General features: G+C 40.4%; 1 protein-coding gene across 4 annotated transcripts in view; it reads left to right on the top strand.

Annotated features, from left to right (window-relative positions):
* Positions 1–26,338, top strand: part of ralgps2 (Ral GEF with PH domain and SH3 binding motif 2) — a 92,017-nt gene that overhangs the window by 27,339 nt on the left and 38,340 nt on the right. For all 4 annotated transcript variants that reach the window (XM_079575382.1, XM_079575380.1, XM_079575381.1 and 1 more), the window contains exons 3-9: positions 286–406; positions 1,679–1,783; positions 2,141–2,191; positions 15,778–15,861; positions 22,302–22,391; positions 22,479–22,571; positions 22,990–23,116. In XM_079575382.1, the coding sequence (XP_079431508.1) occupies positions 356–406; positions 1,679–1,783; positions 2,141–2,191; positions 15,778–15,861; positions 22,302–22,391; positions 22,479–22,571; positions 22,990–23,116 (601 nt within the window). In that variant the 5' untranslated portion in view covers positions 286–355. The remainder of the gene's footprint in view (positions 1–285; positions 407–1,678; positions 1,784–2,140; positions 2,192–15,777; positions 15,862–22,301; positions 22,392–22,478; positions 22,572–22,989; positions 23,117–26,338) is intronic.

Here is a 26,338-nt window from a genome sequence, read left to right as displayed (position 1 = left end):
GTCAAACACTTCAACCTTCAAAAACAACGGCCTGATTAATTTGGCATTTGACAAGCAAGCGTCGTTTTACTTGATTTTCATTCTATAATCTTGTCTAATCATATTTTATTCCAATAAGCTTCATACAATCAAAAAAGATAATCCAAGACAATGCACAAACTAAACTAAACAGCAGGAATACACTAAACATAAATTAAAAGATGATAATGCACAGAATAAAAATGACTTATTTTTTTGTGATTTCTTTGCTCATTGTGAAATGCTGGTTTTCGTGTGCTTTCAGAGGGTGGTGGGTTTCGCTGCTGCTGAGGACGATGAGCGGTCTCCTGCGCTGAAGGTGGATGCTGTGGGAACTATGGACCTGCCCAATGGCCAATCAGTCATCACCACCACCGCTCTCTCCGAGGTTAGCTCATCACACACTATCGCACACCCGGGCCGCAATCCAATCACTATTTGAATGTGAATCTTTGGCAGCAGAATATCCTCTTCAAAGTACCCAGTCTTTATGGGGTCTTAGTATTTATAAGACCTGCTAACCCTGTAGTTTAGACGGACATGCAAAGCATGTGTTTGTTTAGCAGTTCTTGTCTCCGTCTGCTCTCAAATGTTATTGCTCCAGGGCATGTTTGCACTGTGAGCTGCGTCTGCATTTTTAAAGGAATAGGCCACCGTTTTTACATACTGAGATATGTTCTTACCTTAGCTTTGACGAGTTCTTTAGGACCTGTCTGGTCTTCACCCGTGCCTTCAATCACGTAAACACAACACAGCACAGACGGCATTAGCATTTAGCCTCTCCCTCTCTCCACTATAGCTCCAAAACTGGTCAAGATAGAAGCTACCAAGCTCTTCCACGCTTTCCCTATTTAGATATGGTTACGTGAAGTATATTGTAAGGCGTAATAATACCTGGAGTAATTTGGCGCGGATTTCAAACTACTCCTGGTATTATTACGCCTTACAATATAGTTCCCCCTTTTATCCGCTTAGAAAATCCACAGTGTTTAATTTTGTGATACTTCGTAGTGTAACACTTCACGTAACCATATTTAAATAGGGAAAACGTGGAAGAGCTTGGTAGCTTCTATCTTGACCTGTTTTGAAGCTATAGTGGAGAGAGGGAGAGGCTAAATGCTAACGGCGTCTGCGCTGTGTTTACGTGATAGAAGGCACGGGTGAAGATCAGACAGGTCCTAAAGAACTCGTCAAAGCTAAGGTAAGAACATATCTCAGTATGTAAAAACGGTGGCCTATTCCTTTAAACATAAAACACACGTCTAATTGCAATACTGCTTTGCCCTTTTTATTTCTTATTGGATATTTATTTAACCAGGTAGGGCCACTTGAGAACTAATTCTCATTTTCAACCTGGCCTTTAAGACAAAACAAAATGTCTTGACTGTAACAAAACAGCCAGTAACTTTTGCAATGGCCTTGAATGAAAGTAAGACACAAAAGACTACAGCGTGTCAGTTCTTATTTGATGCACTTCTTAAAAGTTGATCACGTTCATGTCATTTCTATTATACCTGTACCTTTCATTCTAAAGCAGAGCAAAGAAAGCCACCACTTCGCTCTTCACCCTTCGCCCCCTGTCCATTTTGCTGTTGAACTCACACATCACTGTCAGCAAACATAAAAGCTCAAGTTGTTTTCTCCATTTCTCTGTCGTCAGAAGAGCAGCAGCTCGGAGTCTCTGAGTGAGAAGGGCTCAGAGCTCAAGAAGAGCTTTGATGCCGTTGTGTTCGACGTGCTCAAGGTCACTCCTGAAGAATATGCGGTAAGCGGTGGCTATTATTCCCTTCAATGCTCCCTCCGTTTTTGTAAGTTTAGCTCAAACTAGTGCGACTGGACTGTCTTGAGAGAGAAATCTCCAGGAAGAAAGCGTCCTCTTTAATAATTTGTTGTTTTAATGACTTTCAATGGCTGATCCAACACAAAGCTTTTGTAGTGATGTAGATGTAGTTTTATATTTTACCATTGCTGAGTAAAAAATACAGTCCAGCAAAAAGTGACTTGAGTGTGCTCAATGCAGCCACAAGGAGGCACTGTTTGACTTCCTTATTTCATTTTGAACTGAACTGTAACGATCTTATTATCTGCATTAAAATGATTAAATCATGTTTTCTTCACCCAGGGCCAGATCACACTCATGGACACTCCGGTGTTCAAAGCCATCCAACCAGAGGTGAGTAGCTTTAATTGATAAAGAAAATGTTTCATGGAAAGCTGGCTATCAATATGAAGAACATTGAAGAGTATTTTATACAGTGACTGGTGGTGAATCCTATTGTGGGCAGCATGAAGAAAAGCACTATGACGATTTTCCATGTAGTTTAAATGTGAGATTGTCATGACATTTATCAAGACCGGCCTTAAGTGCGAGCTGGAAAATAGATGACTGCTGCTTATCCACTCTTCAATGTTCTACCTGTTTTGCACATCATCAAACGCTGATTGTGTTGAGTGATTATCACTATTATTATGCCTCTTGTTTGTTGCTACGGATGTTGCAAAAACACAGTCACAGTGCATTCTTTCTGTATAATGTGACTGAGTGAGGAAAGCGTAATGCCATGGATGTGATTTCTGAACATTTCAGCTTTATCTCACAGCAGCAATATGTAACCGGTGTTTGAGGCTGGCTGCTGTGGCCTTGTGAAAGCACTGTATAAACCACAGTTCAGTGCAATGCGGTAGATGCTGACCCACTGCTGTAAAAGCTCCACTTGTCTTAATCCAGACCCGAAACTTTTCTAAGCACAGCCAATGCCAAGTTCTCACTGGGTTTTATTGTGTAAAAGCTTCAAAGACCTAACATTAATTTGAACGTTTGTGTGTAATCACTACAAACTAGATAGTTGTTCAGTCAGGCTTATGAGGAATTTTCAATACATCTTTGCCTGCCTGCCTTTTTTTTTGTCAAACACCCTGATTGCCCACAGTAAAAGCTTATTGCTACTTGTTAGTGTTTATTAGTATTATGCAATGTTTTCCAGCCCAGTGTTTGTGTGCAAGGGAAGTGGTAGCAACTAGTCTCTGTCTGGCCCTCTGCCCCACTGCCCTGACTTTAGGTTCACTCAGAGGCTACTGGGGGATTTACAAAGGCCCGACACTCCGGTCTGGCTTGAGTGCATACAGTCCGACTGACTGGGCAGCTAAGTGGGCTTTATATGCCTAATGAAACGTGTCCGTGCATGTATGGGCCATCAGAGCAATTTGAGAGATGATGGTTCATGTGAAGGTTGCTCTGGTCACGTGGGCAGGGATGCGGCTTTCTTCAATCATAAAGTTTTGTGCAGGAACTATAGTGTGGAGTTAAAGGAATAGGCCACCGTTTTTATATACTGTGATATGCTCTTACCTCACTTTAGACGTGTTAATATATCCCCGTCTGGTCTTTGTCCGTGCGCTCTGCCAGGCAAACGGAGCACATACGCAGCCTCTCCCACATGTCACATAGCTCCAAAAAAGCTCACGATAGAAGCTACCAAGCTCTTCCACGTGTTCCCTATTTAAATAAAGTTACGTGAAGTGTTTTCATGCGAAGTATATTTACACAGAAATGTAGCATGTCGATTTTATAAGCAAATAAAAAGGGGGACTATATTGTGAGGCGTAATGATACGAGGAGCAAAACGTCCGCGCAGTAACTCCTAAAGACTTCCCCCCGCTCACTTCCGTCAATAACCTTTAGGAGTTACTGCGCGGACGTTTTGCTCCTCGTATCATTACGCCTCACAATATAGTCCCCCTTTTTATTTGCTTATAAAATCGACACGTTACATTTCTGTGTAAATATACTTCGCATGAAAACACTTCACGTAACTTTATTTAAATAGGGAACACGTGGAAGAGCTTGGTAGCTTCTATCGTGAGCTTTTTTGGAGCTATATGACATGTGGGAGAGGCTGCGTATGTGCTGCGTTTGACTGACAGAGCGCACGGACAAAGACCAGACGGGGATATATTAACACGTCTAAAGTGAGGTAAGAACATATCACAGTATGTAAAAACGGTGGCCTATTCCTTTAAAGCCCTGTTTTACCAGTTGCATTTCTCAAACAGAACAAAAAAACTCTGTAGAGCAAAGGAGACACCTTGAGAAGAACCGCATTAACCGGGAGATCCAGTCTTTTATTGAATGTCGTCATGACTAAAGACCTTTTCATTTTCACCTGGAAAACCCCTAAAACACCCCGATGGACTGACCCACATGATCCTGGCAGGGTCTTCTCCATGTAAAGACTTTTTCTCCCCAAATCGTGCTGCTCCTTAAAACCGCTCACCGCTAAAACAGCGCCGGACTTGAGTTTCCACTGCTGTCAGTCACTGCTCTCCCTTCGCAGACGCGTGATGGAAAACGCAGGTGTGTGTCCGTCTGTCTCCTTGTTCGCCGCCTCAACTGGAAAATATTAAATAATGTGGTCAGCGCATTGAGTTGTGCAACAATGTTTTTACTGACATTAGGCCCATTCTGCAACCCGAGCCCCCTCATGGTGCCGTTTGAAGGATGAGGTTAGGGATGAGGTAGTGAGAACACTGTGGACTGTGGTGAAGGGGAATACTCTGCAAGTGAAGGGAAGAAAAAAGACTTTGTTATGCAATAGCAGTAGCGTTGGTTTTTTAACTTTAATTTCCTGTGAATTAGAAATCGTTAGAACAGTCAAATAAACATTAAGATTAATAGCTTTCTCATACTACTGCTGAAGAAGCCAGGGGTGCATGTGTGTCTTTTTCTTGCAAATATGGGCTTCAGACGGGTATATATTTGGGTATTTTCACTACTGGCTGACATCGGCCAATAAAATATGCCGATATCTCCGGAACCTTAGGGGAGCGGAGAAACATCGCCCTGAAAATCGGTCACAAGTTTGTACATTTATTTCTGGTATTTTATATTTTACTTTTTTCTTATAATTTTTGAACCATTAGAGATGGAGACTTGCCAATTTTTGTTTTGGAATCTACTGTTTTTGTCTTCCACACAAGCTCACTCTAAAGTCCCTATTATACATGAATATACAGCGCCCCCTGCTGTCTCATTTCAACACTGACATGTTTAGAAGCTTCATACACAGGATTATATCCACATTTAAAAAAAACACATTGGCTAAAAATATCAGCGGTGCGTATCGGCATTGGCCCATCAAAATCCCCATTAATTGGCCTGTAGAAAAACCCACATCAGGTTACCTCTGTTAGATTATTGCAACCTTTACTGTAATAATAAATGTTTAACTATAGGCTATTTGTGAGAGAAAAAAAGTAAATAACTTAAAATATCAGCCTATATATCAGCTAAGCCTCTCTGCCCAACCCTCTTTGTATCGGTATTGGACCCCACAAATCCAATTGGTGAATCACAAAGGCTGCAAATATAATATAATATAATATGGTGTCCTTGCTCTGAAAACAACAAAATAATGCACTTCCCATATAATTTACTGACCTGCCCTCCCTGTGTTTTATGACATTACAAACATGCTCTGAAATGCTTGTGACTTTTCTCCTAGTTTAGTTCTTCCCTTCTGAACGTATTTAAAGGGACTATACGGAGTTTAAAAATGTTAAAATGTTCCAGTAATGTCCTGAGGTGTAGAATGAGCCCAGACCTGTTCACCACAACTGCCTCTAAAATCCTGCACTGTTTCTCAAAAAGTTGTTAATTCGGGTCAGAATTGCCGTCATGCGCGACCTTAATATAGAAGGTGCAGTTACACGTATGACCTGAGGTGGCAGTAGTGAGTATAAAATGGCAAACTTGCATCTAGCCCCTTTAAAATGTGCACCGAGAGCTAAATCCTAATAGCCCTAACACTCACTGACCTTTGCTATTACTTTTGTATTCAGGATTTAGAGTCACCTTATCGTGTATCAAACATTGAATAGTTGGAGAGATCCACAATCAATTCTACATTGGTATCAAACGTCCTGCTAAAAAGACTGATTCAAATCACTTCCATCCTGTACTTTTCTTTTCTGTAATGTTTGTATATATATATGTGGTTTAAAGAAGGATCACAGGTTCAGTACTTAGTTTGTGTTAAAACAGTAGCTCCTCATAGTAGAAGATTGAAATGTATTTTCATATGGCAAATAATATAACATTTCCCTCATGTTACACTGTTGGTTCTTTCATTTTCTTTGTGGCTTGCTAAGATGGCAGCCTAATGACCCCATCAGCACATTTATATAATTGTTCTATAGGAAGTTACTCACTTTTCCTTTATTTCCTGTGGTTTAAAGTGGCAATATTTGTCTGCTGTTGCTGATACTTTCATAATGGTGCATAAAGATGTGCCTTTCTCTGTCATTATTGAGCAGCTCTGTTCTGTCTCGCATTTTATTGCATGTCTGGATTGACTTATTTCTAGCATTTTTCCGTAATAACTATGGGAAGTAGTAGGAAGTCGTCTAAACCCTCATTGACTTGGTCCAGCAAAACCTATGTTCGCTATTATTTTCCCCCCTGATTCTATAAAAGCATCATAATTGCTCTAGCTGTGATTCTGCATGTGAGACGTAAGACTGGATTCCCAAACACTTACTGTAAGTTTTGGCATTTCTCTTTTTAAATTGGCTTTACACCTTTTGTGAGATTTGGGACTAAGCTGTAGGGATTTGCTTCAAACGAGATTTGCGCATTAATGTGAAGCAGATGGGAAAACCGCACGAGAGGTTTCGACCACAGACTCTGGAATAAGAAAAGATTAGAGCCAGTTACGTTAAAGAAAAACCTTGGAAATGCGAGAGACGTTGCAGGTGTTTCTTCTAAAGGAATTCAAATCATCTGTACCAGGTTGTTTTGCGTAAGGCTTCAGTCATCAAGCGCTCTTCGATTATTGTCACACAGTCATGAAGCTCTGAAGCCACAGTTTTGCCGCTCTCAAGCCAGACTTAAACACATCTGCATTTGATCATATTCAAGTGACAAGTTACGAGGCGCACGTTATTTATTTCCACAACGTAATAAACCCTCCTCTCACTGTATCACTTTTCTCCCGCATCTTTGAAAACAAACAAAAAAATAATAATGGAAAACTCTGCATCAGACTTTTGCCGAGTTGTGAATCTTCGGTGATGTATTTGTAGGATTCTCAGCGAAAGCACCGGGAATTAATTTATTTTTCTACTTTTTCATAATAATCCCCTAAGACTGTCTGCAGCTGAAGCCATTTTTCAGTTGGTTTGCATAATGACCGGCTATTAAAGTGACAAAATGGGAAGAAAGATGAGGGAGGACGCAGGAAAATATCGCTAACTCTTTGTAAATAACTAAAATCTCACAAGATCTACTTTATGTTTATCTGATGAATACACACACGCAAGGCTAGCAGTGCATTATGATGTACTCTTTTGTTATTCTATTCATTACAACCCCTCTCAATCCTTGGAATTGTGAAGAGCTTTCCTGTTATTTGTATTTTCAAGGCTAGTATTGTTTTCTACGATACCGACTCCTCAGTGATTATACAGTTTGTGTCGTCTCCAGGGGAATGTTGTTCAATAATTCTGACAAAACCTTTAAGTATAGTTGTAAGCAGCAGATCTATAATTTTTGTCAATTTGCCTTCAGACTTTTCCTGAGACGGCCCAGAACAACAACAAACAAGACTAAAACTGCTAATTATTAAATAGAACTTGTAGCTTCTATCTTGTACTATTTTGGTCCCCCAACACCGGAATGTAGCGTATTTCTAAAGCTGTTTGAAAACCGACTGAGTGATTGCATTTGAATGATAAAGGCCGTCCACAATCGAAAGCTTCTGCCTTTGCTACTCAGCCACGATGACCTCAAACGCTGTGGTTTTTCTTGGCAGGTTTGCGCTTCATCATCGCCGGCAGTTTACGTCAATTGTCAATTTCTCAAATGTCAAAGGAAGCGGCGGATATCATAAAAACATATTCTTGCAATCAGTGTGCTCAGTGTTAGGCGAAAAAGGCATTCATTTCCATTTGCATTGTGGGTTTTTGTGACTAGCCTCGTGTGGGAGTCTGCCGCCGGAACGTGTTGTTTTTTTCGCTGTAACTACAAGACTTGATTGCCTCTGAACAAACAGATTTATTTTTCATTCATCGCGAGCATAATGGTAAACAAAGCCCTGTCTTGGTAAACTGTGAATAAAATCTGTTTTCTATCACTCTGTTGACTGTAGGAGCTTCAAACAGAAGATATATATACATAGAAGGCTGGACAGGCTGAATGTATTCAAATTGAGCGGCGCCGTAGCACAGCGGTTAGCGCTCGTGCTTCAACGCTAGAAGGTCCGGGTTCGATTCCCACCAGGGACGGGGCCTTTCTGTGTGGAGTTTGCATGTTCTCCCTGTGTCTGCGTAGGTCTCCTCCGGGTACTCCGGTTTCCCCTACCACTAAAAACATGTACAATAGGCCAGGATGAATGTGAGTGTGTTTGTGAGTGCGCATGGGTGAGGACGGATGGAAATTAGCCCAAGGCTACAATCCGGTGTGGCTTGTTTACATGCATGAGACCCATGTATGTTCATTAACATGCACTGCCCCGACCAAATACACCAATAAATAAACAAATAAAATGTTTGGACAATGTCTATAGATACAGATGGCATCTCTGGAATCGCCCATATATGGTCATGTTTTAAAACAGTTAAGGGGGAAAACAATTTTGAGAAAAATCTAAACTTTCTCTAATTATTCAAAAACTACTTTAACAAATGCTGAATTATGAATATAGTTTTCTACTACAAAGATATGGAGAGGAGCAAAGTGGTTCAACTGCCCATAAATACATAAATCATGGAGAATGCTTACATGATGCTTCATGTTAGCATCATGCTAATGCTAACTGCTAGCTTGTGCTAGCTATGGCTGCCGTTCTTTCACTTCTACTCAACAATCTGTTGTGAAAAAATATCCATATGGGCCCGATTTACACTTGACTTTATTTTAGCTGTGGTAAATACGTTATTTACATATTCCACCAGAAAATGGCTAAAAAGAGTGAAAAACTGTGTTTCCCAAAAGATTCATTTTTCTCCCTTGCCAAAGCCACGCCCCCTTCTGTGACAAGATGCCATCTGTACCTATGGTCTCTGTCTAATCAATTTACTGTATATTTGCATTTAAAAAAAAAGAAATTGCCCAATGTAAAAATACAACATTGATAAGTTGTAAGCTGCTGTGGCATTGTTATGTGAGTAGAAAAATCTGAAAAACATTTTGGTATAAATTGACGGTGGCACTCTTTTTAGCCATTACTGGGGGAATATGAACTTATTCATCACACATGCTGTAGATAAAGTCAAGTCTAAATCCTGTCCATATGGATATTTTTTCACAGCAGATTGTTCAGTAAAAATGGAAAAAATGGCACTCGTAGCTAGTGCTAGCTAGTGTTAGCATGTAGCACGATGCTAACATGAAGCATCATATTAGCACTCTCTGTTATTTATGTATTTTTGGGCTGTTGAACCACTTTGCTCCTCTCCATGTCTTTGTATCTTTATTGAGTAGAGAACTATATCAATAATTCTGCATTTGATAAAGTCGTTTTTGAATAATTGGACAATTTTTCTCCTTCTTTGTTTTCCCCCTTAACTGTTTCAATCATGACCATATATGGCCGATTACAGAGACGCCGTCTGTATCTATACCTGATTTTATTTCTCGTAGTGGAACACATTTTGTCTCCTTTAATATATTGTAAACGTTTCTGGGGGGAAAAAACACTGTACATCTCTTCCTAGATCCACAAAAGAGCGACAAAAAAGTGACAGAAGCAACAAAAATGTGCCGTATAACTAAAAAGTGACAAAAACGTGACGAAAAAAAAAAGACAAAAAAGCGTAAGTAAAAAAGTGATGTAGAAAGCAGTATGCAAAAAATTATAGAACCTGCAAAAACAGGACAAAAAAGTTACACTGGCCTGTAGGCTGTAAGCTCTAGTCGAGAAGCTTTTAGATTTGGGTGAAGCTGAACTGGAGTCCCCTTGGTTTAAGCGGTTAACTCACTGTGTGTGCATATAGAGCGAGTGTGAGTGAGTGCTCGTTGATGGTCTGCCTGGTGGTACAGTTTTTTTCGTTTGAACGTAAAACAAAATTGGAATCTGAATGCATCTGTTGTCATTGTCATTGCACTACAAAGCAGATCCACAGTACACGGATCATAAAAAACATTTCAAATATATTCACCCAGTTGGCCCTGAAAACAGAATAGCGATGCATACACAATCATATTCAAACTCTCCGGGTCTGTCATGTCTGCAGTGTCTGAAACACAGAAACAATAGTGCATTTTAATAGACAATTTATAAGCCATATTTTCCATGTCACATCTTTTCCACTGCCGCAGCCAAAACATGGACTTGTGTCATCTTCAGAGCATTTTGCCTGTGCAGCTCTCGACAGATTTACTATTACAGAACATCCCACTATTCGTTATCCTCAGAGTCTCATCTCCAAAAACATTGTGCTTCCCTGGCTGCCCTTTCCTTCTTCCCCCGCACCCCTCTCATCTGTATCAGTTTTTCCTGTCTTGGCTTTGCTCCTATTTTCGTCAAAACATTGTCTGGGATGCAAAAAGAAACAAAAGACTTGCCTCAAAGATAAAAAACTAAAAGAATTGTTCTGGTATTTTGAGATGAGGTCACTACAATTTGAGATCAAGTCACCGCTGTCTTTCTGCCGTCTGTTTGCTTTTAAACTCTGGACTGGATTCTGTGGATCTGCAGAGCTGTGAGGTGAGAGCACTTGCCTCTCTGCTGCCCTGTACTGCTCTTCACTGACTCCTCACAGTCTTCCAGTTTTGAAAGAACAATGTGCCAGACCGACATGTGGAAATGACGACTCGCCTGTGGTTTGGCCCAGCAGGCTTTTTATTCCTGCTCCATTTTACTGCCGTATATAAAACCTGCACAGCCGCCTCGTCAAAGCTTTTCTCAACCCAACTGTTAGTTTTTAAGCGTAGTTTGTGTAACCAACGCGAGACAATAAAATCCTAATAGTTTCTGGAGTGACTAAAAGCGACTAACTACCCCGGTACAAATGTTGCACTTGAATTCACTTAATAAACACTGATCCCTTTGCAGTCAGGAAACGCGCCATTGCGTAGTCCTCATGGTAAGAATTTATCTGGTGCTTTCCTGAGCCTTAGTGGCAGGATTGTACAAATTGTTTTGCAAATAAATAAAAAAAACAGTACAGATGATTGTTTTAAAAACCTTTTTATGTGATTAAAAAAAACGTGTATGACTTTTTGACAGGAGTTAAAAAGTAAATACAGCCAGCATATATCTTTGCAAAAGAAAAAGAAAGACCAAATTATATATTTACAACAAAACAATCAGTGGTGAATTGTTTTAAAGTAGAAACTCATGTAAGTCATGCCCCTAGAGGCCATAAGCGCCACTGCATGTGTCGTAGCATGTTTTTTTTTTATTCATTAATTGTGCGTGAGTGTAAATACTACACTGAGAGAAAAGACAAAGGGAGAGAGGGATATTGTACATTGTGCCACAAATCAATGAGACAATGGAGATAATTTTTTCGCTCAAACTTGGCTGTAAATAATGCTAAAGTGGTGCTAGCCCGGCGTTAGCTTTGCCCATTGGCTTCTTCTTCGTGATTCTATTAGTGTGTATTGCACCTCCGACCCAGAGGCAGGGAATGTTGCAAGGTTGGTTTTATGGACAGAGACACCAGGGGTAGATGAAAGACCCCCAATCATCCCATTAACACCCCCAGGGGGACAATGGAAAGGATTTATTAAGGTAAACAAGTTACTTAGTTCTTCTTTAAGATGAACAGCTACTTTCAGTTATAAAACCACAGTGTTTTGACTTTGTTAAGCTTTGGAGGCCGAAGAGGACTTTTCTACCTGGGTGGTCGCCCAGTGGCAGACAGTTCTGTGACAAACTCATCCCCATGCGGGAGCCTGCACAGAGAGTGGTGTGAACTGGATGATTGACGCATGGAAAGGGGAAGCACTTATTTAAAGAAATCCTGCTTTGAATAAACAGTGCGTGGTGACCAGACCAGTTGTGATGAGATGCTTCTAAACCTTTAGCCCTTTTTAGACATTTCAATCATTATTCACTCAATTATTCAGAAAGTGTTTAGACTTTGCTTCTTGTCTTATAGTTTTTTCTCATGAGAGTTGGTCATACCAAACTGTTGCCGACATGGAGGTCACAAAGTGAGTGGGAAGTGAACATGAACACTAAACTTTTGTAACTCTAAATGGTAATAATTCTCATGAGGGCGTCAAGAGGCAATTCAGAATCCAACAAGTGTTGTTTAATCTTTTATGAATACTCAGTTTGTATTATAGTTGTTTAACATTGCTAACATTACCTGGGAATACCCGTGCTGCAGTGTGCGCTCGAAGCATTTTGAACTGCACTGTAGTCTGGGGACCATGGCCGAAATTTTCGCATGGATCTGGGGACCAGTCACAGAACGAGGAGGGATGGCTTGTAGTTTGTTTACAGATAAAAAAGAATAAATGAAAAAATGTACATATCCAACATGATGGCAGTGACTCCATCTTTCGATCAGGCTTTAGACCCTGTTCAAAATAGTTAAACTCAAAAGTTTCCAGCGGGTACGTCATACGTCATTGCATACAATTGATACGATTGTCTATGGCTACATGCAGACATGACAGACATTCGTAGCGCCCAATAAGCTAAAGATGGACTAAATATAATTTGTGATATTTTGTCTGGCGATAGCCAGGCTAGCGTTTTGGCTGGGTTTAGGGTGAAAAAATAGGATGATGTAGGACATACCTGTGGTGTTAAGAATGTCTTAAAAAAGTTTAATGGAAAGTCCATCACTGCAAGGAGCCTCTGAAGTCTGTCCCCGTTTCTGATTAGGCTTCAGCAGCTAATAGGGATGCTACGATCATGTTTTTCACAGTCTATGGTAATCGGCAGAGGGGCCATAATCGGTGTCCTTTCCATAGTACGACTCGAAACACCTCTACAATTTCCCTGGCCGTTTGTTGACCATTGCATAAAATGTTTCTCCAATTGGAGTCACAGCTTTACAGGGAGTTTTGACGGGTAGTTTTTTACTGTAATTTTCTAGCCCTGTATGTAAATCAGGGCTGAAATAACTAATCGATTATTGAAATAGTCTTTTTGGTAACCGATAAATCATTTTCTAGTAAACACAGACTCAAATAGAGCAAAAATAACATAAAAATTGTGCATTTTTTCATGAAAACCTACTTTATTTTTAAAGTTAGGGTCTGTAGTGTTTTGTACATTGAAAATTTCCTAAATATCCGTCTGTGTCTCATCCAAACAGAACCAGAATTAGCGCCAAGAGCCTCCAACAAACATTCACTTTAAGTTTATGCCGTCCACATGTCCTCAAGCGATGCTACTTTATTTAACTTCCGTTATGTACAAAATGCTGCTTCGATGAGTTCTGTGAATTATTGTAGTTTGTTTTCATTAAGTGTTCTGTCACAACGATTGTGGGACTGTATCTTTTCGCATTCCTAACAATTGAAATCCAATATTCCTATGCATTTTTTTTTTTTTAACCAGGTACAAGTTTTCCAACATATCCCAGCTCTTTGCTCTTTCAATCTCCAGTCTTTCCTTCTGTTTCCATCTGCCTTTGATTATCTGTCTTTAAACCCCGGTGGATTGTTTGGTCGTGAACAGGCAGACACATCCTGACATATGTTTGGTTGGACCTGTCCCGATGTGGCTTGGGTCATAGAGGTGGTTGTCATACTGGAAGTTGTCTGGGTGAGCAGGGATCAGAAATGGAGCTTGCGCAACATTTTTCCAACTGTTTTGTCAGTGTCGCTGGCCCCTGGACCGGCTGTAGAGGCCAAAGGAGGCTCCAAGTTCCCCTTTGCAGAGTCTGTGTGGTCTACAGTTCATTTGTAAAGAGTGCACATGAGGCCAGGCTGGTTCTCACAGGGGCTGAAATGGCAATTCAGAATCCAACAAGGCTTTAATAAATCTTTTCTGAATACTCAGTTTGTTTTGTAGTAGTTTGACATTGCTAAAACTATATGCACTCAGGCGTAGACAATAGTGAAGTGAATTGTGTTCCTATCACAAATGAAGAACACCGATTTCCGGGACTACAGTAACAATAAAGTTTATCTCTTGCTTTATCCTCCATCCTCCTTGTATTACTCACCAGTGCTATAAAGGCTATGTTTCAGTCCTGCAACTGTAAAAAAGCCTTAAACCTTTTATGTGTCCTCCTAGTGTCTGAGAAAAACATTCGTGTTTGTGGAATGGCGTCCGTGTGTCCTCAAAAAACTCTGGTCAGCAAAGTATTACAGAGGAACTGAATTCAGTAGCTACTGATGAAGCGCATTAATCACTGGCCGAGTTCTCATCTGGATCTTATTTATCTCAAATTAGGTAATAATGTTATTAATTGGATAATCCATCCTGCAAAGCTGAAATCAAAACCACTAATAATATGCTTCTGGTACTGGCAAAGCTGCGGACAAAGCCAGTCGCTGTTTTCCTCCCACAGTTTTCTCATGTACATTTATAAAGCTGGTATCGAGACGAATTTGACTTGGAGGAGAGTCATTATGCACTAATCCAGACATATTGGTTAAAACAACAAGTTAAAGGGGCATTATGCAAAATCTACTTTATAGATAGAATCTACTTTTTCGATAGAAATATCATGTCTTACCTTCAAAAACATGGAGTTTTGAGTCATCTTTAAAGCAGTACTAAGTAACGTGTTACCTTAATAAATCCTTTTCGATGTCCCTGTGGGGGTAATACAAGTGTTTATGGGATGATTGGAGGGTCTTTCATCTCCCCCTGGTGTCTCTGGACAGAAAACCATGTTTGCAACTTGACTGCCAACGGTGCGGAGAAAGCAATACACACTAGTGAAATCACGAAGAAGAAGCTAACATGCTAACGGGCAAAGCTAACTGCGGGCTAACGTCACTTTAAACAGTATTTACAGCCAAGTTTGAGTGAAAAGAAATATTTCCATTGTATAATTGGATGCACAGTAACCCTCTCTCCCTTCGCCTTTCCTGTCAGCGTAGTATTTACTCTCCAAGATAATTAATAAGTTAAAAAATCGTACCTTGCTACTACACCTGCAGTTGCGCTTATGGCCTCTGGGGGAAGAGTTACTTAGTACTGCTTTAAATTCTCCAGTGCATCTATTTCAAGTGTCTTGTCGCCTGCTACGTTTTTTTTTTTTTGTTTTTTTTTCATAAATTGCTCCTACATTTTCTCTTGAGCTCCAATGAAGTAGTATACCTTACCTTACCTCACCCCCACGGGGTCGTGAGGCCAGATGATTACAAGATGAAATAAAGACACATGTTGCTGTGAAAGAGGTGATTTTGCACCACATCACATTATATTGTGTTGGGTAGAGATCAAGATGTGCTTGAAATTATGAACAAATGCCTGGAAAAAGGTGTGATGATTTTGCTTTAATGATCTTACGGCATTGCTATACAGAAAGCTGGGTGACATTTAAGAGACCCGTGGCTGAATCAGGAATTTTAGGTGTTTTTCTTTGTGCAAGGGAGCCCAGAATTTAGACAGAAGGTGCGCAAAATGTTAGAAAAGAGGGCGACTGTCGTGTTCTATCTATGATTTAATGACTGAGACGATGCATCGCTTTGCTGTAGTGCTGAGACCACTGAGTTTGTTTCTGACCTTGAATTTTAGTACTATCCACTTTTGCAAAATATCCATTTATGGAGTAAGTTGGATTGGTGTTTATTTGTCTCACTGTACCAGTCTTAATATCGACCTCTCTGTTTCTGTTTAGGAGCTGTCGAGTTGTGGCTGGAACAAGAAGGAGAAGCACAGCTCTGCCCCGAACGTCGTGGCCTTCACTCGCAGGTTTAACCAGGTGAGGCGCTTCCACACATTTTAATCACCTCTGACTCACTCGCGCCTCCATCTGCCTCCCCCCAAAGAGTGTAAAGAGCCTGGATCAGGTCCCGGTTGCACTGTAAAAGATTTATGAGCTTTGGCCAGTCAGCAGCAAGAAGAGAGTGCAGATCATCTTTCCATCATGTCTCCTTTCTCCAAGTACCAATCATCACCCCAACAGAGGAAAAAAAGTGTCATTTTAGCTTTGTCTGTCATAATAATGACATTCATGTACAGCATACTAATGAGGCCCAAATGAAACGTGGCAAAGAGGAAGATTTTGTTATTGTAGCTATAAAGACAATAAGCATTTAGATTTATGTTACAAAATCAAGATTAAGTTCTTGATGCACGTACACATTCCTCTGTCGTTTAAAAAAAGAAAAGTGTCGAGCTCTTTCTGTTTATCTGGGCTGTAGTTTACCGCTCTGCTGCAAAGAGAGACACTGCAGCCGCTCCAGTCAATTTACGGTCGGGTCCAAAGTTCGGATCCAAGGTTCAGGTCCGGACGAGTTGGCTTGTGGATCTGGATCTGTGACCTCTTTGCAGTTGGTTTGTGTTCATGTGGTTTTTCATTGATTAGCGCTTAGCTGAGCTAATCATTTAAATGTGTTGTTAGCATCTCAAAAGCTAAACATTGGATTGTTAGCTTAATAAAAAAACATTTCAGTCACAATTTTGTTACTATGAGGATGACAACACTAAACTAAAAAAAGTAGCAGCGTTTAACTAAAAAGCTCACATTAGACGATAAAAGAACAAATCAGCTGATTTTTGTGTCAGGTGCAGAAGTCAGTAAGCTCGTCTTGAGTTCCCCAGTCATTTTCCCCAGTTGTGCGAGTGTTCATGTGCATTCCCCAACTGGGGAAGTCGTTCGCCCGAGTTTCCGAGGACCACATGAACGCACCATATATTACATGGGTTGCAAGTTGCATGCATGCGTTTCCTGTGACGTCACGCATTGTTGTGGCCGCCATTTTGAATACCGAAGCACCGAACACCGCTGTTATGCCATCCACACCTGTTGCACTGATTATTTAGTTTTATTTAATCACTTACTTTAACTGAGCGCATTTTCTCCCGTTCGGCTCTTCCCAAATCTAAAAGCTTCTCGACTGGAGCTTACAGCCTACAGGCGATTGTGACGCCTCAATTGAAAACTAAGACCTACAAAACTGATCATATCTTTTTTTCACTGTTTTTTTTTTTTTTCCCCACATTTTTGTTTCTGTTGCTTTTTCATTTTTTTTCGTTGCTTTTTCGTCACATTTTTTCATGGCTCTTTAGTTGTGATTTTGGCACTTTTTAAAATTGTGTCATTGTTGGTTATCCTGCACATTTTTGTTGCGTTTTCATCCTCGTTTTTGTTGCTATTTTGATGCTTTTTTCAAGAAGCTTTTAGATGTGGTTAGAGCCAAACAGGAAAAAATGTGCTGGGTTCAGGTGGGGGTTAAGAAGTTATTATATTACTAATTGCAGTGTTGGCATTTATTGTGATCATTAAATTTGCCTTTTAAAATTGATTGCGATTGCAGTTACGTAAGTTTATCTTTAATTGCCTGTAATTTTAGTAACTGTCTCAATGCAAGTAAGCTCCAAAACAGGAGTATTTGAGAGGGACATTATAAATTATTATTAACTGAGAAGCCTCCGCTGATGGCTGGAACATGATTTGGAACCGTCTTATTTGAAAGAAGGCAATATTATCAGTAATGGGATAATCTGACTTGCAAAACGGTAATCCAGACCACTAAATGCAAGTGTCTGTTAAAGACATGCCTCTAATCTTTAGCTTTCAATACAAATCTATTCTTGTTATGCAACTTTGTGTCCTCAGGCAATCCTTTATTTTGGCACTCAGGTAGATTCATGTGTTTTATTACTCATTTGTGGATGATGTTTACGGAGCACAGATGCACCAGACGTCTTTTTGATGCACGAACAACAGGAAATTGTGGGCAGTGATGTCAGGGGGCAGCTTGCGTGTTTGCCAGGTTTGTGGTTAAGGACCGTCCAGATTAAATGTGAGTTTATCGGATAAGAATGCACGGCCGTGGAAACTTCATGTCTATGTATCAGAGAACGTCTACAATTCAAGATGTTTGAATCGAACCCCACGCTGTATTTGGCAGCCAAGGAAAATGAGTCTTAAATAATGTCCTGGATGGAGCAAGTCCGTGATCCCAGACAAAAACTGCTGTGCCTGCATGGGGTGAAGTGGGATCCCTATTCACAGGGCTGTCCTGGCGCTGGAAGTCGGGGCAGAGAGGGATCCGTTACGGGGAATTAACTGTCTTATTGGGCTCAGAGCGGGGAACAGTAAGCAGATTACATAAAGCACTGAAAATGAAGAGACCGTTACTGTAAATCACGATCAATCTGTAGCATGAAGATTGATGATAAAACCACAAGGTATTACACGGTGAATGATACAAATTGCAGCTGAAATAGCAGCGTCTGTAAATGGGATTTTCAGTAATGCAGCATTTAAGTACTGTAGTCATTTTGATTAATGCCATGCTGTACCTATCAGTTTTGTCTTTCTGTGCTTTAATGTGAAATTAAAATTGCTTACAGGTTTGCGAATGGTTTAGTTGGGTCCAATATAAGCAGCTGTGCGAGAAGTTACATCAGGCATTTATTTTAAAGACCCTCTCTGGCACATAGGCTTTGTTTGAAAGGAAAGCATGGCGTCAAGTAGAATTGGACACAATGTTCAGCTAATTGATGAGGTTTAAGAGCAGGGACTCGAACTCATGACTCTGTGGAAGCTCCTTGATCCATGTGCAGGAGGTCAGACATAAAGAAGTGAAATCCACATATACTAATCATTATGATTGTGTAGTAATCTAATCTGAAACATTTCACTCACAAAGTTTATTAAAGAAGAACTAAGCACTTGTTTACCTTGATAAATCCTTTCTGTAGTGGGCTGATTGGGGGGTGTTTCATTTGCCCCTGGTGTCTCTGGCCAGAAAACCACAATTGCAACTTTCCTGCCTCCGGGTCGGTGGCGTAATACACACTAATCGAATCACAGAGACGAAGCTAACAGGCAAACGGGCAAAGCTCACTGCGGGCTATTAATGAGTAAAAAATCACAACATGCTACGACACCTGCAGTGGCGCTTATGGCCTCTAGGGGCATGAGTTACTTAGTTCTGCTTTAAGATTGTAAACTTAAACCTTGTGACTGTTCCATTAAGAAAATTCCTCAGAACCGTTAACCCTCACTTAAACCCTGACTTAACAGCTGATTATTGTAAGGTTTGTTTGTTTGTTTGTTGTTTGCTACATTACTAAAGAACTGTAGCATTAATTGCTCTGCTGCCGTTCTTTGTCACATTCAAAGACACAATAAAAGGCAGCCATTGCAGACTATAATCTGGACATTTTAAGACCTCTGCCCTTAAGCGGCTCCGTGTAGCTGCAGCAGTGTGCTCAGATGTGTAGCTTTCACAGTCGAGTGATCTCATCCACGACTGCTGTGGACGCCAGAGCAGATGGAGGGACACATGGAGCGATGGGCCCTCTGGTATCATGAATGTGAGAGACTGGCTTTGTCCAAAACTGAGCGGATTTATGGACTAAGTTTTGTAAACCTCTGCCAAGGCGGTGCTTCTCTCGCACTTTCGTCAAAAAAGAAAAGAAAGACGCTCTAGTGGATTATAGTCTTTAGGTAAAAGAAGATCTTCTAGCTCAGGGGTTAGAAATGTACAATAGGACAATAAATGGGACAATGGATTTCAGCCGGTGCAGCTTATGGACAAACCTTCAACCTGACGTGACTAGCCATGACCCAGATTAAATTAGTTAAAACTTGTAGTAAAATGAATCTGCAGGAATCTGTGAATGTATGGCCCTGTTTTTGTTAGTGTTATATAGATCTGTTGAGTTAAGCATTGATCAGAAGACTTGTTCTGATTTTAGGAAACGTCCCAGTCCTAGAATACTTTGTCATGTGGTCCAGAAGTTTTTAAGCCACTTGTGTTGATTGTTTTCCTCACCAAAATTAGCTTCAACTAACTAAGTTTGTGCAGGTCAAAGTTCGACATCTTCATAACTTGGTCCCCTCTGCAGAAAATGAGTGAGTGGTGAAATTAGACAGACTTCTCTTTGTATATTGTGAGAATTAGACACACGTGGCTTTGTTTTGCTTGAGATACCTGCATTAGTGTGGAGAGATGACATGCAAGGGTCGATGAATAAGATGAATCTGTCTCTCTTCAGTCGCCTCCCAACCACTTCTCTGAAACCAAAACAAACCTCGTGCTGTTTCCAGGAAAGAGGCTGACACTGGTGCCCACAGTTAATTTATACACAGTGCCTTTCCATCCACGATCTTAAATCAAACAAATCTGGAAAAGCACAATAACAGGAGAAAGCCACTAATCGTCATAGACAAAAAAGGTGGTCGAGCAGCGGTTTTAGGGCCATACTCTGTGTTAAATATGGTGTTATGTCATTCATGTGGAACTAAATGGTGATCACTGCTACTGAAATAGAAGACTTGGGACTCTGTTTGAACTTGTGACTCAGGACTTTATTGACTTGGGCTTGAGTCGTGTCACTTGAAGACTTGATTGTTCCCAAAATATAAAGTTAAAGGCGATCAAAACCTTCACATAAAAAAGGCATTGTCTTTTGTGTGACAGCGTAGATGTGCTACCGACCATTTAATCCAACACAAAAATGAGACACTAATAAGTCGCAGGCGGAAAATACTGGATGATTCCAAGAGACTTTATTCTTTTCGTGCAGAAAGACTGGAACTTAAAAGTATAGGGCTTGGGACTTTGCAAAACAAGTACTTTCCCCCCATCTTTGATATTTACCTAAGTAGAGGTGGAAAGCATGTTGTGATAAAACTACTCCAGCCAAAACAAAGCAAGTACAAAACAGTACTGAGTAAAGCGCACTGGTTTACTCGCACATCTGGCTGTTGGTTTCCTGAAAGCTGAAATCCCCTCCCATTACATCCTCTCTCTTCTCTTTCCATCTCGTCCTCCCCAGAGCTCGAACACAGATTGATTCACTGACGTTTCACCGCGTGCCTCTGTGTAATCAGACCTGTGGTTTCCAACATTTTCCCCAAAGACTCCATATATCCAGCATCACTCCCCTGTCTGGCCCGGTCCGCAGACATACCTCCGCACACCCCTGTCCCAGCTGACATATGAGGGGCTATTGGGCTTATCTGTTGGGTAATCAGTGGAGTCGTCTTCTCCACCTTTCTCCCCTGAGAACTAATTTCAAGGATTTCTCTCGGTGTGCAACTGCTCTAGATAAGTACTTCTCACTAATGAATTGTATGCTGTTTTGTAAAACCCGATTTGTCCAAAGATGTGCCAAAACATAGAGTAAAAGGTGGGATATGAACTGAAGCATGCTCTTATAAGTTATACAAGGCACTATTGTAACAACTCAATCTATTTATAATGCAATTGCCCATTTGGAAGCACCAAACTTCCAGCCTTTATTGTTTTTTTTTGTTTGATTAAAGGAACAGGCCACCGGTTTTCCATACTGAGGTTGTGAGGTATGTTCTTACCTGAGCTTAGACGAGTTGATGCATACCTGTTTGATCTTTATGCGTGTGCTCAGTCACGCAAAAAGGCCGAAGATGTGGTGGTATTTAGCCATTCCTCCTCCTCTCTTCTATGGGGCCAAACGGGTTACGGTTGCGCGAGTAGGTACACAATCCAAGTATAGTTACACAAAATTAAACATGTCGATTTTCTAAGTGGATAAAAGGGGTACTGTATTGTAAGGCGTAATAACACCTTAGCAGCACTTTAACGTCAACGCAGTGATACCTTCACATACTGTGCAACCGTCGAAGTGCTGCTAAGGTGTTATTGCGCCTTACAATATTGTAAAATACGTAAAGGGAAAACATTGAAGAGCTTGGTTGCTTCTAACTTCACCCCCGTTAGGGTCCAGAGATGCTAACAGAGGCTAAATGCTAACAACATCGTTCGTCTTTTTGCGTGACACATCAACTCGTCTAAGCTCAGGTAAGAACATATCTCAGTATGGAAAAACGGTGGCCTGTTCCTTTAAACAATTGGACTATTCATTTTTTGTTATTTTGTTGTACCACTTTTTTTTTCATAACACACTGTCTCAGTCTTTGCCCTTGCACGGTCTTCCTCTCTTCAGCTCTCCATTGTTTAATTTTGAGCCAAACCTGCTTTGGCTCTGAGCTCAAAGTCCAGTGATTTAACAAGACACATCTCACTGTCTATCTCTCTGCATTCCTCAAATCCACTTTGGCCTTTGAAGACGGTTAGTCAGACTTCAGACCAGGTTTACAGAACATTACCACAGGTTACTTTGCTGTGTTCGGCCTGGTCCAGTTTGGGCGCATTACTCAGTCCAATAATCTCTTTTGTTGTCTTTTTTTTTCTTCCTCAGACGAGTTTCTGGGTAGTTCGGGAAATCCTTCACGCACAGACGCTCAAGATCAGGGCCGAGGTGTTGAGTCTTTACATCCGCACTGCCAAGGTACATGACATTGACCATTTTGTATACAATTCAATGGAAGGTTCATCACATTATTTATAGCTCTTGATATATATGTTTCTTTTACAGAAATTGTGTGACATGAACAACCTCCATGCAGTTATGGCTGTGGTTTCAGCGTTACAAAGTGCACCTATCTTTAGACTCACAAAAACATGGGCGGTAAGAATCTCAAAAGAAAGCAAGTGAAAATGTTATATAGAGCCCGTGTCTATCAAATATGGCGGGGAAAGGATTGTGTTTCAATTGAGTTTTTTTTTTTAAGACAAACTTTTTCACTAAGATGGATATTACATCATAGTTCATATGATGGATAATTCTAAACATACAACTTGTTTCATAATAGATATTTTTTGTTGCATTGTCTACAAAGTCTTTCTGCAATTATCTGAATCATTGATATGTCAGTAACAATTTATCAGATGTATTTTGCGGCAAATATACTGCCAATTTGTTTAGATTAAAACCATAGTAGCTTTGCCTTATTTGTTATCGACATAGATGGACCTTATAATAACATATTGCTCTGGTGTAATGCTCTGAAATACCAAGCCTAAATGTTTTTGTCTTTACGCAATAGTTACTAAGTCGGAAGGACAAGGCGACGTTTGATCGGCTCGACTACCTGATGTCCAAAGAGGACAACTACAAGAGGCTCCGAGACTACATCAGCGCCCAGAGCATGGTCGCCTGTATACCATACTTAGGTAAGAGCTCTCGAAGGCACGGGGATAGATGCAGCGTTTTGTGGTTTTGACATTAAAGTTTACATGATTCGATTCAAATTGAAGTTCATGTATCTACTATATTCGGTTCCTGTGCATTGCAGCTTAAAGGCTGTTTTCATGATTCATTTATTTCTTCTTAGTGTCTTGTGATTTGTGAGCAAAAGGCATTTGTGCGCTGTGCATCTAGATATAAAGGATTTTTTTTTAATCAGTTGTCGAGCTGGCTTTGGCGTCAGCTTTACAGCGACCGTGAAGCTTCCTGGAAGTTGTGAACATTTTTCTTTTTAATCAGACCAATGTGGTTTTTTCATACCTGACAGTTTCGACTGCACACTTTCTGTAATCTTCCTCCGAGTTTGTCACATGATTTAAAAGTAAAACGTCTGCAAGTTAACACAAGAAGAGCAAATTACCTTTTTTTTTGGATTAGCTGTGAAGTGTGTTTATAAACTCTTCCTTGTGAAAAATTGGGTTGTTAGAATTGCGTTAGTAAGGTAGGATTACATTTAGGATTCATACACTCCTCCTGTATTTGTTTGCAAAAAGATGAAATAGTTGGATATCACACATATTATTTAAAGTCAAAACACATTTGTGCACGTCTGCTGCTTTTGCTTTTTCGTTTCTTGATGATGACAGAATGACTTTTATGTTCCTTGCTTCCTTGTATTTTACGACCATCTGGCTCGTATCTTCGCTACTGCAGTGATGTGATTTCAGCTTTGTTGTTTACACAAACAAACACCAGATCAAACACAAGTCTAAAAATCTGGGAGTAGTTAAATCTTTCTTAAGCAACTTTGTTTGTCCTGCTTTGTCATGGAAGTAATGACAACATTTGAGAAGAATCTGCTCTTACGTCTGGTCCGAGTTGCTATTAACATTTTGAAGTCAGCGTCTTTGTTGAGAAATGTTCATCCTCTGGTTCGTGTCTGATGGATGTCTTTGTTAGAGTATTGTAATCCAGTGCTCTTGAGCGATTTGTGTTGATGTGCTGCTAGAAAGAAATGCTGCAGATGAACTGAGCCAAGTTGGCACACAGAACCAATCACCACATTCTCTGTCTGACTCTGCCCTTGATCATTACTCCCTCTGACACAAAACAAGAACGAGCTGGAAGTCTGTGCCAGAGCGTCGCTTTCAATATTGGCACCTGTGATAGATGCAGTATTTGCATAAGGAACAGTACTTTGACCCAATCAGGGATTTAAATGTGAAGTTAGTCAAATCACCACCATTATTCATTTTTGTCTGTACAGGGTATCCACGGGGCCGTTAAAAGTATCATTTCCGTTTTTGCATTGACTTCTTGCTTTTAGCCAGAAAATTGATTGTGAAATTATACAAATGTTATAATTAGTTACTTTTTTTTCGCCTCTATGTGCTTTTGCCGTGTGCCGTGTGACGTTAAGTTGAAACTACTATAAAACGAGTCGGTCAAAATAGGACGAGTCTAGTATAATATAGTTTTGCATAGGTATGCCCTTCCCAATACAGGGTTGATTTTAGCATCTGTAGAGACATTATGCTGGAGCTATTGTATGGTCGATCGATTACCACACATTAGCTTTTGTCATGCCTTCTAGTTTCTCCTCAAAAAGTTGATTTAAGTTAACAGGGTTTGTGATGGGTCGGCTGTTGAGCTCTACAGTACACTGTCTAATGGCAGCAAGATATATGAGGCATATATAATTTTGGTTCAGTGTATTTGAAAATATACTGCCTGTTTGGCTGACTTTAAAGATGAAAAAAAGGGATGATATTTGTGCATAATTGGCCTTTTTGTGACCCAATGGCTGTATGGGTGGTTAGCATGGTGCCTCACAGTGGCCTCTACAACGCTCCAAGATCAGTTGCTTTGTTGATTTTCTGTTGAGGATCTGTTTAGCTCAGCAGGAAAAACCTACCAGAAACTGTATGATTGGTTAGCTCCAGGATCGATTGTTTTTACAGTCTGAGTCACTAAAAGGTCAAATATACACCGATAAGAAAGTTGTTATTTTTTCTCATAAAAGTTCCATAATGCACCTTTTAAAGTCTAAAAGTTGTACATTGGACTCGGAAACCATGATAGAGGTGCGGTTGTACTTCTGTGTTATCTAAATGTTTTACTGTATAATTTCTACATTAGTTCGGTGTGATTTGATCTCCTTTGATAACAGGGGAGCAGAAAGTGCCTTGTGTCCACACACCACAGTCCCTGGTTTTTCCTCCACAGTGATGCATTTGTTCAATTAAAGCAGTGTGTATGTGAGACATTGTGTGAACCCTGACCCTCCATTAGACCCGGCACAGCTCGCTCCTGTCTGCACCGCTCACACTATCGCCCTGTTTTATGCTCAGATGAACTTTGTCTGTTATTAGGCCAATCATGGGCAAACAAAGAGACCACTGAAATGTTTGGCTCTCAATGTACCCGTTGTATGTACCTGTAGGGCTGCTCGATTATTGTAAAAAAAAAAAAAAAATTACGATTATTTCAGTCCTAATTGAAATCACGATTATTTAAACGATTATTTGAAAAAACTTTAAAGGGACTATATGCAAGTTGTCATTTTTATACTTTTTATACAGCCATCTCAGGTCTTACACATAACTGTAGTTTCTATATTAAAGGAACAGGCCACCGTTTTTCCATACTGAGATATGTTCTTACCTGAGCTTAGACGAGTTGATACATACCTGGCTGGTCTTTGTGTGTACCCGTGGAAGAGCTTGGTCGCTTCTAACTTCACACTGTTTGGAGCTATAGGAATACATTGGGAGAGGCCAAATGCTAACAACATCTTTGGTTGTTTTGCGTGACTGAGGGCACGCACAAAGACCAGACAGGTACGTATCAACTCGTCTAAGCTCAGGTAAGAACATGTCTCAGTATGGAAAACGGTGGCCTGTTCCTTAAAGCTCGTGCATGACAACAATTCAGACCCGAATTAATAACTTTTTCAGTGACAGTACAGGATTTTAGAGGCAGTTGTGGTGAATATGTCTGGGCTCATTCTACACATTAGGACATTGCTGGAACATGTAGGGGAAAATACGTAATTTTAACATTTAAAACTCTGTAGAGTGCCTTGCAGATGCTAAATATTGTCTTTGGGCAGTAAAAAAACATCCCTAGCTCCCCTGCTAGCCAGCCCTCACACCTGCCCAAGCAAACCAAGCTGCACGGCCTGATGACATCATGGCACGGCGCTGTTT

This window comes from Gobius niger (genome assembly GCF_951799975.1).
Source record: "Gobius niger genome assembly, chromosome: 17".
Taxonomy (NCBI): domain Eukaryota; kingdom Metazoa; phylum Chordata; class Actinopteri; order Gobiiformes; family Gobiidae; genus Gobius; species Gobius niger.
This window is presented reverse-complemented; position numbering and strand designations above follow the sequence as displayed.